The sequence below is a fragment of the Lichenostomus cassidix genome, chromosome 12 (assembly GCF_008360975.1).
Source record: "Lichenostomus cassidix isolate B80296 chromosome 12, HeHo_3.0, whole genome shotgun sequence".
Lineage (NCBI taxonomy): Eukaryota > Metazoa > Chordata > Aves > Passeriformes > Meliphagidae > Lichenostomus > Lichenostomus cassidix.
In genome coordinates this window covers 13,761,838-13,776,801 of record NC_139493.1, presented here as the reverse complement: position 1 = coordinate 13,776,801, position 14,964 = coordinate 13,761,838, and the positions used below count along the sequence as shown (strand labels likewise).

At 65.2% G+C, this 14,964-nt stretch overlaps 1 protein-coding gene across 3 annotated transcripts; it reads left to right on the top strand.

Moving 5' to 3' along the window:
* The first annotated feature begins 2,288 nt into the window (after positions 1 to 2,288).
* On the top strand, positions 2,289 to 14,399 carry SEMA3B (semaphorin 3B). Of its 3 annotated transcripts, none has more exons than XM_085072785.1 (18): positions 2,289 to 2,368; positions 9,053 to 9,180; positions 10,048 to 10,205; positions 10,288 to 10,350; positions 10,439 to 10,558; positions 10,633 to 10,726; positions 10,879 to 10,934; positions 11,139 to 11,393; positions 11,487 to 11,601; positions 11,679 to 11,748; positions 11,834 to 11,978; positions 12,087 to 12,306; positions 12,396 to 12,487; positions 12,661 to 12,702; positions 12,780 to 12,954; positions 13,064 to 13,119; positions 13,199 to 13,338; positions 13,422 to 13,561. In XM_085072785.1, exons 1-17 carry the CDS (start codon positions 2,364 to 2,366, stop codon positions 13,319 to 13,321), a joined length of 1,917 nt encoding a protein of 638 aa, XP_084928911.1. In that variant the 5' UTR covers positions 2,289 to 2,363; the 3' UTR covers positions 13,322 to 13,338; positions 13,422 to 13,561. The 3 variants fall into 3 exon arrangements, with proteins under 3 accessions (XP_084928911.1, XP_084928908.1, XP_084928910.1); XM_085072782.1 differs by having other exon boundaries at positions 2,290 to 2,368; positions 12,797 to 12,954; positions 13,422 to 14,399; XM_085072784.1 differs by having other exon boundaries at positions 2,292 to 2,368; positions 10,815 to 10,934; positions 11,248 to 11,393; positions 12,797 to 12,954; positions 13,422 to 14,399.
* The last annotated feature ends 565 nt before the right edge of the window (positions 14,400 to 14,964 follow it).

The window sequence follows — 14,964 nt, the reverse complement described above, 5'->3', positions numbered from 1 at the left end:
AGTCCCATTTCCCCTCGGCACACCCCACAGGACCCAAAGACCTACCACGTGCTCCGTGGCACTCCTGGGACCCCCACCCTGCCTGTGAGCAGCGGGATCTGCCTGCCACCAGCACTGAGCTCGGTGGGCTGCAGGAAGCACAGATGAGGGCTGGACTGGCTACGGGCAATGCCGTACCCAGCAGCAGTCGCCACCGTGGCACAATGGTGACACAGCGCTGACGCCACACCAGGGGGAGGATGGGGATACAGGCCCCCAGCTGCCCTCCCGGCACTACAGCAGTTCCTGGGAAGGTCAGGCCATGGGTGCCAGGCCACGGGCGGCTGCTCCAGCTCCGCCGGTTCTGCCCAGAGCGCTGCCCGCTCCCGCTCTGCCGCCGGCAAGGTCAGCGCAGTGCTATAGCAGCACCGGCCCCGCCAGCTCCCCGCCGCCGGCCAGCCGCTCCCGGTTCCCACCGGCTGCACGGACGGGCAGGGCAGGGCAGGGCGTTGGTGACCCCGCAGCAGCCAGGCGGGACATCGCCGTCCCGTGACTTTGCGGGCTGGTGATGCCCCTGCCCGGAGCACCGGGGGCGCGGGGGACACCGACTGCGAGCGCGGGGACGGAGCGGCACGGCCGGGACCGGTGCCCGACCGCCCTCTGGCGGCAGCCGGGGGCACAGCAGCACCCTGCCCGCTCCACGCCCCCTGCCCTCCCATCGCCTGCCCACTGCCCACCCGCACCCTGCCCGCCCTGTGCCTGCCCACTGCCCACCCGCACCCTGCCCGCCCATCGCCTGCCCACTGCCCATCCACACCCTGCCCGCCCATCGCCTGCCCACTGCCCACCCGCACCCTGCCCTCCCATCTACTGCCCACCCGCACCCTGCCCGCCCTGTGCCTGCCCACTGCCCACCCGCACCCTGCCCGCCCTGTGCCTGCCCACTGCCCACCGGCACCCTGCCCGCCCTGTGCCTGCCCACTGCCCACCCGCACCCTGCCCGCCCATCGCCTGCCCACTGCCCACCCGCACCCTGCCCTCCCATCTACTGCCCACTGCCCACCCGCACCCTGCCCGCCCTGTGCCTGCCCACTGCCCACCCGCACCCTGCCCGCCCTGTGCCTGCCCACTGCCCACCCACACCCTGCCCTCCCATCTACTGCCCACTGCCCACCCGCACTCTGCCCGCCCATCGCCTGCCCACTTCCCACACTCCGCCCTCCCCGTGCCTGCTCACTGCCCACCCACTGCCCGCCCACTGCCCGCCCACTGCCACACCCTGACTGCACCCTGCCTGACCCCGCTGGGGTTCCCCCAGCACCCACAGCCTTGTCACACCCGTGTGACTCCAGTCCAAGGGGGGACTTGTGTCCCTCCAAGCCCTCTCCTGCTACTTGCACCCCAGGACTCTGCCTGCCCCTCTGTGGGACAGCCCCAGCCCCTCGATCTATCCCATGTGAAGTGGTGGCTGTGCTGCCTGGAACTTCTCCTGTGAGGGTCACCTGTTTCCCGAGGCCTCTGGCCAGCCCAATGCTTTCCATGGAGCTCAACACTGCGAGGTGCCCTGTGGCTTTGCATGGCACCACATGGCATGGCATGGTGACCCACTGTCAGTTCTGAGACAACATGCTAAGAGCTCTGTGGTGGCACTGACATCCCAGGATCATGTGTTCCAGCGCGTCTCCACCTGCACGGTCACAGCTGCCAGGAGGGAGGCTGGAGCCTGGCACAGAGTTGGCTGAGTCCCTGGCTGCCCTGAGCCCACCCCATGGCAGGAGTGGCTCAGCTGGTGCCGGCTGTTTGGGCACAGATCCTCAAGGCTGGATGCTCTGCGGCCTCTGGCACAGCCATGTCAGCACCTGGCCACTGTCACACAAGAAAAACACATTCCCTTGCCTTCAGATGGAATTTCCTGTTTTGTTTTTTTACTAAAATGTTGCCCATTGCCTCCCATGCTGGCAGGCACGGCTGAACAGAGGCTGGCTCCCTTGGGTCTCTCGCCTCATGCCCTCTTGGAGGGCAGATGGGCTGAGATCATCCTCTGCCTCGGGCAATGGGCTTGTGCCCAGCCCAGCCCAGCACGCTGCCCACTCTGCCCCGTCCAGCCAGCACTGGACACCCCAACGTGTCCGTCCACAAGATGGACTTTCCCTCTCCCTCCTGCCCTGGCTGAGCAGCTCTTATTGCGAGAGAGCCTCTAAATTCCCAGTTCCCAGGATGCCGGGAAGGCTAGAGGAGTCATGCGGCTCAAACCGCCCCAGCCCAGCCGAGAACTTGTTACACATTTACCCCACATTAATGAGGCGTCACCGGCTGCTTGTCCTTCGGACCGCAGGGATGCTGCCCTGGCAGCCACCCGGCCCCACGGCAGCTATGGGGGTACCATGGGGTGAGTCCCCCCAGAAAGAGCACCACGGCAGCAGCTGCATCCCCTTCCTCCCCCTCCAGCCCTGCTGGGCTGGGCTTTGCAAGAGCAGATGAGGCACTGGGACGGTGATGAGTGCCTTCACCCTGGCACCTCTCCAAGGCAGGAACAGGACCAAGCAGGCAGGAACGGGTGCTTAGGGACATCGGGATGTTCCGCGGCTGTGACAGGGAATCCTAGGCTTGCTCGCACCTCTCCTCCCTTCCAAGTGCGGGTAGAGGGGGTGGCAGCACCCCAGAAAACCCTGGGGTCCTGAGCGGCTGTTCCCAAGCGGCCAACCAGGTCGTTGGGTGCAGAGGGAGGACACAGGACACAGTCGCCTTTTGTTGGTGCCGGCCCCGGGAGCAGGGACCGGGGCTTTGCATCCCCTCCCTCCACCCCCGCCGCTGGCGGGACTGGCGCCCAGCACCGGGGATTTGGGGTTTAAAGGGCAGGCGGCAGCCAGAGCCCCAGCCTACCCGCCGGGTGAGGAGGCAAGCGAGCTCCGGCAGAGCCCACACGCTACAGCAGGTGAGATGGTGGATTTGGGGCACCGGGCTGGCCCATTGAGGGGGGCCACGGGGTTGGGGGACTGAGATGATGGAGCTCCCTGCAGAGTGGTGAGGTCCCTGCCTCCCCTCAGTGGGTACTTGGGCATGGTCCTGAGAGGGAAGCGAAGGCATCACTGGGCACGTGCCACCTCCTTGTTCCTGTCACCCCACAGATGAGCAGGGACCCCTAAGGCCTGTCCCAGCAGGGGTGGCAGGGGTGAACACCACCGTGCTGGGAGGTTTCCCAAGCAATGCTCCTTCTCTGGGCACTGGTTTATGAGAAGGAGGTGCTCACCCGGTGGCCTCCCACCTGCGGTCCTTTACAGAACTCACTGGCTCAGTCAAGGCAGTGTGTGCCCTGGCTGGCACCTGGGTGAGCTCCGAGGCAATCGGGAAAGGGGGTATCCTGAGGCTGGGCACAGGGCTGGGCAGGAGCGGGAGCTGGGCCAGCAGACAAGGCCCCATTGTGCCGTGCCGGGGCCGCTGGCTCGGCCATCAATAGCCCCATTATGCTCCGCAGCGGCCCCCGCAGCCTTCCCAGCCGGCACAGCCCCCCGGGAGCACCGTGGGAGGCGATCTGAAGTGGCTGTTTTGTTGGGGGGCCAGGGTGAGAGGAGAAGGGTGAGAGAAGAGGGCAGGGTGCTAGGACTCTTCTACCACCGCCTGGCTGGGTGCTGCTGGGTGCTGTGGAAAGCTGTGCTCCCTGGTGCCACCAGCTTTGGAGGCAAGATGCCCAGGATGGGGAGCAGGCAGGGTCGGGGGGCACAGCTGGGCACCCCGGTCATCACATCCCTGCCCTTGCCACCCCATCAGACATTGCCTGTGCCCAAGTTGGCCATGGCTGTACCGCTTTGCCCAGGGGCAGGGACGAGCAAGTGGGCAGCAAGGGGCTGACATCAGCCCTGGGTGTGGATGCAGCCAAGCCAGCAGGAGCAGATGAATGGTCCCGCGTGCTTCCCAACAAGACACACCCTGGCTAAAATTACTGACCCCATGGCAGGGACACCAGCCTATTTTTAAAGCCTAAGGAGCTGGATGCCGCTGGTTGGTGTGGCGCAGGGCAGGGCTGGAGGGACATGGACAGGGTAGCAGGCAGGGGGGCTCAGCCTGCATCTCCCCCTGCCTTCCTGCTGGAACAGGGAGAGGCTTGGATGGTGGTGGAAAGCCTGGGTGTCCTGCTCCCCTGCCCCACGTATGGCTTTGAGGAGCTTCAGTGGTTTTCAGTGTGGGGTACATGGCCCCTCTGCTTGTCCCAGAGCCTGGCTGCTGGCAGACATGAAGCCAAGGGCAAATGGTCACCTTGGGTCAGGAGGACAGGATCCTATAAGACCAGGATCCCTCCCTTTCCTTTTCCAAAAAGCCATTGTCTTGCACCTGAAGGATGGACATCTCCTTCTTCATCACCACCCCAAAAGTTCAGTCCCACAGAAGGGACACACAATGAGGGCACCCCAGATGTGCTCAGGCACTGGGGTGTACACAACACCCCACATCCCTTGGGCAGCCCAGATCAGTCCAGCACAGGGCTAGGACAATTAAAAAGGGATTAGCTGGGCTATACCAGCATGGCACTGCCGGGAGCCAGTACCTAATCCCGGCAGGAATGCACTGGGGCCACAGGGGTCCCTGCTGCTGGGGTCTCACAGCATGCTATGATGGGGGTGGACATAGGGTCGGGGTGGTATATCCACAGACAGGGTGTGAGCCTAGAGCTGTGTCCCCCTGGGACATCACCACCATGCCGTGTTGCAAGGATGCAGCTGTCTCAGGCACATTTGCTCCTCGCCAGCCAAGTGCTCACACTGGCACACTTGGGATGCTATGGACTCTGTCCCCTCCCTGGCACATCCTCCCCCTGCACCAGAGATGTGGCAGCCACACAAGGCCCCATGCCATCCCATGGCCCAACACTGTGTGCCACAGATGGACTCCCAAAGAAGTCCTAAAGCCACATCTTTAGTGCCATCATGAACCACTGACAGCTTTTTGGGTTGTGTCCAGGCCCAGTGAATACTAGTTTGAGCAGTGTATCCCTGTGTCCAGGTCATGGGTGTAGGCTGGGGTGAGGATGCCTCACTCCTGCCCTGATGACAAGTTGGCAGCGTCACTGGCAGTGCCAGCAAAGGCCACCCTGCTGCACAATTCCGTCTCTTGGCTGGGGAACAGTGCCGTGCCACGCCTATGTGTCACGGGGACGCCCATGGCACCAGCTGTCATGACACAGTGTACCTTGACCCTTGGGATTTGCATGTCCTCAGCCATGATGGCGCCACCAGGGTGGAGGGAAGCTCCCTAGCCCCCAGGGACATGGGGAACCACCCTGTAGCACCCTTGGAGGGGTCGGGTGAGGTACCAGTCCCGTTTGGGGTGCAGGATTTGTACCCATTCTGAGGGCTAGTGGATGCCCGTCCCAGCCCTTCTCCCTCCACGCAGGGTCTCCAGCAGCCGGTGGTCCTGGTCACCCATTCGATGGCATGGATCCATCCCATGCCCTGCCGGCTCACCCGGCACAGGAGATGCAGGAGCGTTGGCCGTTGCCTCCTGCCGTGCCGCCCGCGGGGCCCTGCGGAGGTGGAGAGCAGCCGTTTCCTACCGCAAACACGGCTGGGGGCTCGGGCGCTGCCGGCGGAGCTACAGATGCTTGCCGGAGCCGGAACCGCCAGGGGAGATTTGGCCGAGGCAGCGATCCCTGGGCGCGGATCTGCCAGCGGCTGGGGCGGGATTAAAGAGCGAAAGCGCCAGCACCTGCTGGTGCCGTCGGCAGTGACACCCCCGCGCTGGCGGGGAGCCAGGCCACCGGCACCTGGCTGTGAAGCCTCCCGCGGGCTGGCAGAGAGTGCAGGGATGAGGACGGGATACTAGTGGCGATGCCCATTCCAGATGGGGACCGTCATCATCCCAGCGCCCTGTAGCTCCGGTGCTTGCCAGCAACACCCGGTGGGGCGGGAAGGGGTGGCCGGCCGCCGACGTGGCGCATCCCTCCCGCGCCGTTTTTTCCGGGATGAAAGCCCGGCCCTTCTGACGCTTGATGGTTTCTCCAGGCGGAGCCGCTGCCAGCAAGGTCCCCGCAGGGCTCCAGGGCTGGGTGATGGTGACGTCACCTGGCCACCTCGCCACGCTTGCCGGGAGCGGCGGTGGTTGGAAATGTCCCAGCTAGGTGAAGGGAAACTGAGGCACAGTGCTGGCATTGCACAGGAAAGTGCCCACTGGCAGGGCTGGGCGCGACACCCCTGTCACCACCATCTCAGCCTGCCATCCTGGGACAGCAGGCACAGGGACGCCATGCCCAACGGTGTGGGGGCCACCCAGCACAAAGTCCTGCTGGTGCCTGGACAAAGTCTTACAGCAGAGTAACCCCTGCCCTACTGGTGCCAGCCCTCCCCTGCCACCCTGCCGCGTCCCTCTTTCTGCCCACAAAGCTGGACTGGCGCTCAGCACTGCAGCACAGCCAGGAGAGCAAGCAGTGGTGTTGAAATAGAGCCTGCAGCGTGCCAGAGCACCAAGGCTGGCAGCACGAGGGTTACTGGCAGTGGGACAGAAGGGCATTGCCCGGGCACCCTTCCTGGCACAACTTCTCCCTACTGCTGACCTCGCTGCATGCCTCTGGCTGCCTGCTGAACTCACTGCCTGCCTGTGCCAGCTGCCTGCCCACACCTGCACCTGACCTGCCTGCACCGGCTGCTGGCCTTCCTGCTCTCACTGCCAGCCCGCCTGCACTCGCTGCCTGCTGGCACCCACTGCCTGCACCTGCCTGCACTCCTGCCTCCCCCTCACCCTGCACCTGCCTGCACAGTCTGCTGCCTGCACCCCTGCCTGCCTGCACCTCTGCCTCCCCACTCACCCTGCACCTGCCTTCCTGGACTCCTGCACACGCAGGTAGGGACAGTCAGGGGCGCGGGGAGAACAAGACAGGTGTGGCCCCCAAGGCAGTTCGTCTTCCCCCCGCCCCGAGCCCTGCCCGCCGAGGCACGCGTGGCCCCGCTGCCGGCACCACTCGGCACTTGCTATTCTTGGCAGCGGCAGCTGGAAAATGGGAGGCAGCGGAGGAATTTTGTTTGCTCCGGGCTGGGCCCGGGCCAGACATCTGGGCTGCAGCTGAGCGGGGTGCGGGACCGGCCCCCCGTACCCCCGGTACGGCCCCGGCACCCCCCGGCACAGCCCCCACCCCCGGGCAGGCAAGTGCCTGTCAAGGGGAGGAGGTAGCCCCGCCACCACTCGTGTGCTGAGCCACACAGCCACACGTGTGCTGAGCGTGGCATCCTCAGCTCTGCCCCGGGGGCAGCGAGTGTCACCGGGGTATCCCCGTCAGTGTCACCCCGGGCCACTGGGCTCCGTGTGTGTGTGTGTGAGTGGCAGCGGGTGTTCGCGTGTGTGTGCGTGTGTGTGTGAGGGTGCCCGCGTGTCTGCTCGTGAGTGTGTGGTCGCACACACGTGTGCGCGTCCCTGTGCGCGCCCCCGGCCCCGCCCCGCCCCGCCCCGCTGGGCCGCCCCGCTCCCTCCCGGCGGACGCGGCGGGCGGGGCCGGGCCGGGCCGAGCCGAGCCGGGACACAGGTGGGTTCCGGGGATCGGGGGGCCGGCAGGGCGCGGGGGTGGCCGGGGAGTGTCCCGGGACGGGGTCTCTGCGCTGCCGTCGGGGGGCTGCCCGTGCTGGTGGCGGGGGGCTCGCGGCGTGGGGCTCATGTCCCCGCTGGCACCGTAGGGCTGGCGTCGGGGTTGGCACGGGGAGTTTCACGGGCTGGATCTGCCAGAGTTGGCACCGAGGGTCTGTGGTGCTCCGGTGCTGCCCGCCCCACACCCGGCCCCCCGTGCCAGGCGGGTCAGAGCTACGGGGTCCGTGCCCGGGGGTCTGCCCCGGCCGCTCGGCAAGTGCGGGCAGGTGGGAGGCCCCCGGTGCCCCGGCACGGCCCCGGCTGGCGGCAGCTGTCGGGGCTGCCAGACCCCGGCGGGTCCCGCGCCTCATCCCGGCGCCTCTGTAAATGCCATTAGCGCCGACCGCCTTCGTGCCGGGCCACCGGGCAGCCAGACCCGGCACTGCGCCCAGCCAGGCCCTGCTCGCTGCCCGCTGCCTGCTCCGGGCTCACCTCCACCGGCCAGCCTGGAGAGAGCTGCCCTGCCCGCAGGAGCCCCAGTCCATGCCATGCATGTCTGACCCTCCAGGGTAGCATCCACCAGTGCCCAGCTCACGCAGGACAGCAGAACCTGGGGTGATTGCGCCTAGCCTCGGTGCTGTGATAGGGCCTTGCTTGTCACCGGCGTCCTGGTGAGGGCCCCAGTGGCTGTGCCAAGGGTGAAACCCACAGGGGCTGATGACTGGCATAGTTCAGTTTGTGCCTTGCACGAGGCACTGCAGCATGGTCAGGGGGCATCTGTGTTTTGGCACAGTGCCCTGATAACCATCACCTCCCACTGCTGCCAGAGCCAGAGGAGCACTTCCGTACCCTGTGGTGGACACCCATCAGAGTGGCAGACACACCAGCATGGGCCCCTCTGGGGATTGTGGGCACCCACTTAGACAGAGCCCCCCAAAACCTGCTCCCATTTGCATGGTGGTACAAGAAAGGCCAGGGCTAATGGTAGCTGTAGCAGTGGAGGAAACTGAGGCATGGGATGCCATGATTACCACGATGGAGAGCTTACCCAATGCTCAGGAGCCCACTGACTGCCCAGGGTGCCCTATCTGGTTATCACCACTTAGGTGCTTGATGTGTCTTGTCCCCTTTCCTATAGGACAGCTCTGTGCTTGCAGGCAGGAATGGGCAGAGCCCAGCGCCCTCCTGCAGATGGGCTCAGACAGGCATGGGGAGGGTTGGATGCTGCTTGGCTGGGTTGCCTCAGTTTCCCCACAGGCAGGAGTAAGAGGACTGTTCCGAAAGCCCATTAGGTTTGGGGTTGGATTAATGGGGACTTAAAGACAGGGAGGGATGTGGCTGGGTCATGTCCCCTCCAGTTGCCAGGCTGAGCCCAGTGGGGGATCCCCCTTGTGCCGTGCCTGGGGTCGCTCTATGCCGATGCTCAGGGCTCTCCAGACACCATTGGCAGCATCGGGGAGGGATCGTGGTCGTGGGGCTGTGGGGAGGGGGCTGTAACCCGAGCTGAGGTCTTGCTTCTCTGCCCCAGCCGCGGCGCCACCAGCCAGACCCCGGCCATGAGCCGCACGCTGCTCCTGCTCCTGCTTCTGCTGCGCGGCATCGCTGCCGGCCGCCCCCCACCCGCTGCCATCCCCCGCCTCAAGCTGTCCTTCCCCGGTGAGCATGGGACACGGGCAGGGTGGGGGGGTGTGGGGTCAGGCGTGGGTGCACTGGTGACGTGTCAGCAGCACCCAGCATCATCCCGAGGGACAGGAGGATCCTGGGGGGCAGCATGGTGGGAGTGGTGCGAAACCCCAACACTGGCACATCCCCAGCACTGCTGCCGCCCTCCCCGCGGGCTACCAGGTGTTGGTACTGCCTGCCATGTTCCTCACCTGATGCCAATCGTCCCAGGGCCACCTGCCTGCCCCTGGGACCATGCCTGTGCTGGGGACCTCACTCCCAGCCCCCGGCAGGTGTCGGCTCAAGTGCCTCTATCCCTGTGTGCACCACGGTGGTACTCCCTGGCCACAGCTGTGCCATTCCTGCTGGGAATATCGTGCCAGCCGGAGAGCTAGTGCTGTGTCCTGACTGGCTACTCAATGGGCTCCAGCGCGGCGCAGGGGGCTTTGTCCAGCGGCAGGTCTCAGCAAGAGCTCTCCTCACAGCCTGACAAAGGGCTGTTTGTTCCCGCCACGGTGGGATTAGCTCCGCAGGGCAGGGAATGGCCCCTTCTCCCCCACTGCCTGCTACCGGGTGAGCGGTGCAGAGATGGGTGCCGAGGGGCATGGGAATAGATGCTGGGTGGTCTGCTGATGAGGCTGGGGAGACACAGGGGTGGGTGTGGGGCTGGCATGGGGATGCGTGCTGGTCAGGCAAGGGCTTGGTGAACCTGGTCAAGCCAGTGGGACAGGTTTGGGGGAGGGGATGGCATGGCAGGGGGCCGTGGCCAGACCCAGGCTGCCTTGGAGTGTGTGTCTGGGGCAGGGGAGAGGGACAGGCAGTGGCGGGGCCAGGCTGAGCAGTGCCGGTGGGTCCCGGCAGAGCTGCGGGCTCGCCATGGGCTGCGCCTCTTCTCCCTGGAGCGCTCCTGCTGCTATGAGGCTCTGCTGCTGGACGAGGAGCGCGGCCGTCTCTTCGTGGGTGCCCAGAACCACCTCCTCTCCCTGGCCCTGGATGACATCAGCCAGCGGGACAGGAAGGTAAAAGGGTGGGGGGGGGACATGCTGGCGGGGCAGTCCAGGGTGCACCAGGTGCTGTGAGCATCCCCTTTTCCACCCACAGATCTACTGGCCGGCTCCCGTGGAGTGGAGGGAAGAATGCAATTGGGCTGGCAAGGACATCACTGTAAGTGCTGGGGGGAGTTGTGGGATGCCAGGACTGTACCAGGAGTCTGCCCCAGCACCACCTCACCCTTCATTCTCTCCATCATCAGGCTGAGTGCATGAACTTTGTGAAGATCCTGCACCCCTACAACCGGACCCACCTGTACGCCTGTGGCACTGGTGCCTTCCATCCCGTCTGTGCCTTCATCGAGGCTGGCCAGCATGCAGAAGTGAGCCTCCCCTTGCACCACCACAGCCCTCAGCTGCTGCCACCTGCCCATCTCCCACCCTTACCCCTCTCCAGGAGCCCGTTTTCAAGCTGGACCCCCGCCACACTGAGGATGGCAAGGGGAAGAGCCCATATGACCCCCGGCATACAGCCGCCTCTGTCCTCGTGGGTAAGGGAACGCTGAGCCCGGTGCTGGGTGCTGTGCAGTACGGGGGTGCCGGGGGGCTCCCCATAACGCTTCCCTCGGTACCTGCCAGGAGAGGAGCTCTACTCTGGGGTGGCCACCGATCTGATGGGCCGTGACTTTACCATCTTCCGCAGCCTGGGCAGGCGTCCCTCCATCCGCACGGAGCAGCATGACTCTCGCTGGCTCAACGGTCAGTGCTGGGGACTGGGACGGTGGCAGGGAGGCTGACAGCACCTCGGCATGGCAGTGCTGCTGCCTGGAGGCATCGGGGCAATGACTGCTCCAGGCTCAGCTGTACTTGTCCTTCGCTGCCTCCAGAGGGTGATTTCAGGGGTCCCCTGCAGATTCCCTATGTCTGGTGGGGTCCCATCCTCACTCTGCCTCTGCCCTGCAGCTGGGCAGGGTTTGTTCTGCACCCTCCCCTGGGACCCCGACAGGTGCCCCAGGGTCCCTGGGGAGCAGCTCTAGTGGAGGCATTGGAGACATCACCCTTCTGTCCCCAGAGCCCAAGTTCGTGGCCGTATTTTGGGTGCCAGAGAGTGAGGACCCTGACGACGACAAGATCTACTTCTTCTTCCGTGAGACGGCGGTTGAACGGCAGCAGGGACTAGGCAAAACCAGCTTCGCCCGCATTGGCCAGATCTGCCGGGTGAGAGCATCCACGGGCAGGAGGGCTGGGGGCCAGGGTGCCCAGGTGTGTCACCAACTGCTGCTGACGCCGGTGCCCCCCTTTCCCTGGCAGAATGACGTGGGCGGGCAGCGCAGCCTGGTGAACAAGTGGACGACATTCCTGAAGGCTCGGCTCATCTGCGCCGTGCCAGGACCCGATGGGGCAGACACCCACTTCGATGAGCTCCGTGAGTAAAGGGGGATACGACCCCCTCAGTGTAGCTGTGGGCAACCTTGGCAGCACTGATGCCTTCCCTGCTTGCAGGGGACGTTTTCCTGCTGCAGACAAGGGACAAGCGCAACCCTCTGGTCTATGCCATCTTCTCCACATCCAGGTCAAGCCCCCTCCCCAATACCCCACTCACACCCAGTGTTGCCCCCCCTTGCCCCCTAACATCATTCCCCTCTCTCTCCCACCAGCTCTGTTTTCCAAGGCTCAGCTGTCTGTGTCTACACCATGGCTGATATCCGCCGAGCTTTCCTGGGCCCCTTTGCACACAAGGAAGGTCCCAACTACCAGTGGGTGTCATACCAGGGGCGTGTACCATACCCCCGCCCAGGCATGGTAAGTGGTATATGGGTGTCCTGGCTGGTGCCACCAGTGGGATGTCCACAGCTGGGGTGGCAACAGTGGGATGTGAGATCCTGCTTAGACAGTACTGTCTCCCTGCAGTGCCCCAGCAAAACCTTCGGCACCTTTGGCTCCACCAAAGACTTCCCAGATGAGGTGATCCAGTTTGCCCGTCACCACCCACTGATGTACAACCCTGTCTTGCCCCATGGCCAGCGCCCCCTCTTCCTGCAAGCTGCCGTGCCCTACACCTTCACCCGCATTGCTGTGGACCGTGTCACCGCTGCTGATGGCCATTACGATGTCCTCTTCATTGGCACAGGCATGTGGTGACCCCAGAGATGGGGCAGTGAGGGAGAGTAGGGTGATGCTGGGGCTGGGACCCATGGCCTCACTTCTCCCTGCCTGCAGATGTGGGCACGGTGCTGAAGGTGGTCTCAGTGCCCAAGGAGAGCTGGCACCGCATGGAGCCGCTGCTGCTGGAGGAGCTGCAGGTCTTCCAGGTGAGGGTCAGGGTTCCACATCCCACCAGCCAGATTTCCCTGCAGTACCCCCTTGTGTTGTCCATGCTCTGGGTTGTGCTAGGGCACTCCAGCTGCCAGGATGTGGGAGTCAGCAGCCTGCATGCCCAGGTTCCCCCATGCACCCTTAACTTCTGCCCATGCTCTGCCCACAGGATGCCTCCCCCATCACCAGCCTGCAGCTCTCCTCCAAGCGGGTAAGTGGGGACTCCTGGGCATTCCTGTAACCACTAGGGCTCTGCCAAGCCCCATGCTACAGCATGGGGGTGCTCAGTTCTGCTCTTCCCCCAGCATCAGCTCTATGCTGGCTCGGCCACAGCGCTGGCCCAGCTGCCCCTGTACCGCTGCAGTGCCTACGGCAAAGCCTGTGCTGAGTGCTGCCTGGCCAGGGACCCATATTGTGCCTGGGATGGCAACACCTGCACCCGCTACGTGCCCAACACCAAGAGGTAGGTGACATGCCAGGGTGCAGCGCTGGGGCTGTCAGCCTGCCCTGAAGCCACAGTGAGGAGCGCGGGTCACGCCGCTGCAGCCCCCGCTCCTCCCTGCTTCCCACAGGCGTTTCCGCCGGCAGGACGTCCGCAACGGTGACCCCAACGTGCTTTGCTCTGAAGGTGAGCTGGGACACAGCCAGAGTCTGGGGGCCAACCCTGCCATGGTGGGGGGCTGACAGCCAGGCCGTGTCCCCCCCAGATCCCCGGCGCGACAGCGTGCCCCAGAAGCAGCTCTACGGGGTGGAGGGAAGCACCGTCTTCCTGGAGTGCATCCCCAAATCCCTGCAAGCCCACGTCCTCTGGACATACCAGCGCACCCTGAGTGATCCCCAGCGAGAGGTAGGCTCTCCGTGGCTAGGTACCGCCGCTGGGACCGTGCGGTGCAGCGCCGAGCTGACGGCCCATCCCCATGGGTGCTGCAGGTGCAGATGGATGAGCGGGTGGTGCGGACGGAGCGGGGGGTCCTGCTGCGCAGCGTGCAGCGCGCCGACGCCGGCCTCTACCTGTGCCACGCCACCGAGCACGGCTTCACCCAGCCCCTGCTGCGGCTCTCCCTGGAGGTGATCGGCGCCTGGCAGGCCGCGGGAGTGGCATCTGCCGGAGAGCCCCAGCTCCCCGCCGGGGTCCCCGGGCGCAAGGTGTGGTACCGGGACTTCCTCCAGCTGGTGGAGCGCCCACCGCTGGGAGCCACGGACAAGGTCTGCCAGAGGCTCTGGAGCCGGGGAAGATCCCCGCCACCGCCGCGCACTCCCGCCGGTCCCCCCGGCCGCGGGCAGGCTGAGGAGCCGCGCAGAGCTCGCCGCCGGCGCACCCACGAGGGGCCGCGGGCCGAGCGGGGCCCCCGCAGCGCATCCCCCTGGTGACCCGGGGGTCGGCCCCGGGCGCCGGGCTCTGCCTAGGAGCGGGGCGCAGGTGGGGCACAGCCTCGGCCGCCCTGCCGGCAGCGCTGCGTTGCGGGGCAGTTGCGGGGGGCTGCAGCTCCGGGGCCGCAGGAGGGCAGGCGGGCTGAGCAGCCCCCCGAGGGGCTGCTAACTGCCATTGCCACCGGCTCCAACACCGGTGGGGACCCAGCCGGCTGCCGGCATCGCAGAGTCACCGAAATATTTATTAACGACTGTTACGATGAATGTAAACCTGCAGGGCCGGGCAGTGTCCCCCGAGCATGGCACTGCGGGAGGACAGCACAGCAGAGTCACCCTCGGGTCCCAAAGGGGCTACAGGCAGGAGTGGGAGCGTGGAGGGGCAGGACAGGCACTGGTGGGACACAGGGGCCCAGCAGGAGGAGGGGGGCGCAAAGGGGAGATGTGGGGAGCGTAAAAGTGGCACCCACTGCCCTGGGTGTAGAACAGTGGCACAGGGAACCTTGTACTAATTGAGCACAATAAAGCAGATTCAGCCGCCCAGGGTCCCGTGTCTGACCCAGAGCTCCAGGAAGCACTCGGGGGGCAGCCCCATGCCCTACAGTGTGGATCTCCTCTGGCACCCCAAGCCTAAAGGCGTGGGATGTTCAGCATCACTGGAGGGCTGAGGGGAGATAAGATCTTCAGGGACATTGCCAAGATTGATGGGTTTCCCCCAGGCTTCCAGCTGTGTTTTCATCTCCACTTTGACTTCTGGAAAATGAAAACCGAAACTTCCCCAGTGCCAACAGGCAGCAATTAAAGCAATGACCAGAGGTGTCCTTTGAGTCTGCTGCCTCCTGCTGTCCGCAGTGGCATCAGGAGCCCGGGTGGCACTGGCCACATCCCATGGCCTCTGGTGACACCATGCCACCAGCACAAACCATGTCCCAGTACTGGCTGCACCCCAGACCAGACACTTGAGCCCCTGGTGTGGGCACAGGCAGGTGCTGGTGCAGGCAGGAGCAGGCAGAGGGGAGGCAGAGAAAGGAGCTGTGTTTTTCTCCTAAGGTCCAGCTGGCAGCAGGCTGCCATCCCTGACCCCACCAGGCACCCTGGGCTCAGA

Coding starts and splice junctions, on each gene's coding strand:
- SEMA3B (XM_085072782.1), top strand. Junction 9,181..10,047: donor CCTCAAGCTGTCCTTCCCCG/GTGAGCATGGGA, acceptor GGGTCCCGGCAG/AGCTGCGGGCTCGCCATGGG. Junction 10,206..10,287: donor TCAGCCAGCGGGACAGGAAG/GTAAAAGGGTGG, acceptor TTCCACCCACAG/ATCTACTGGCCGGCTCCCGT.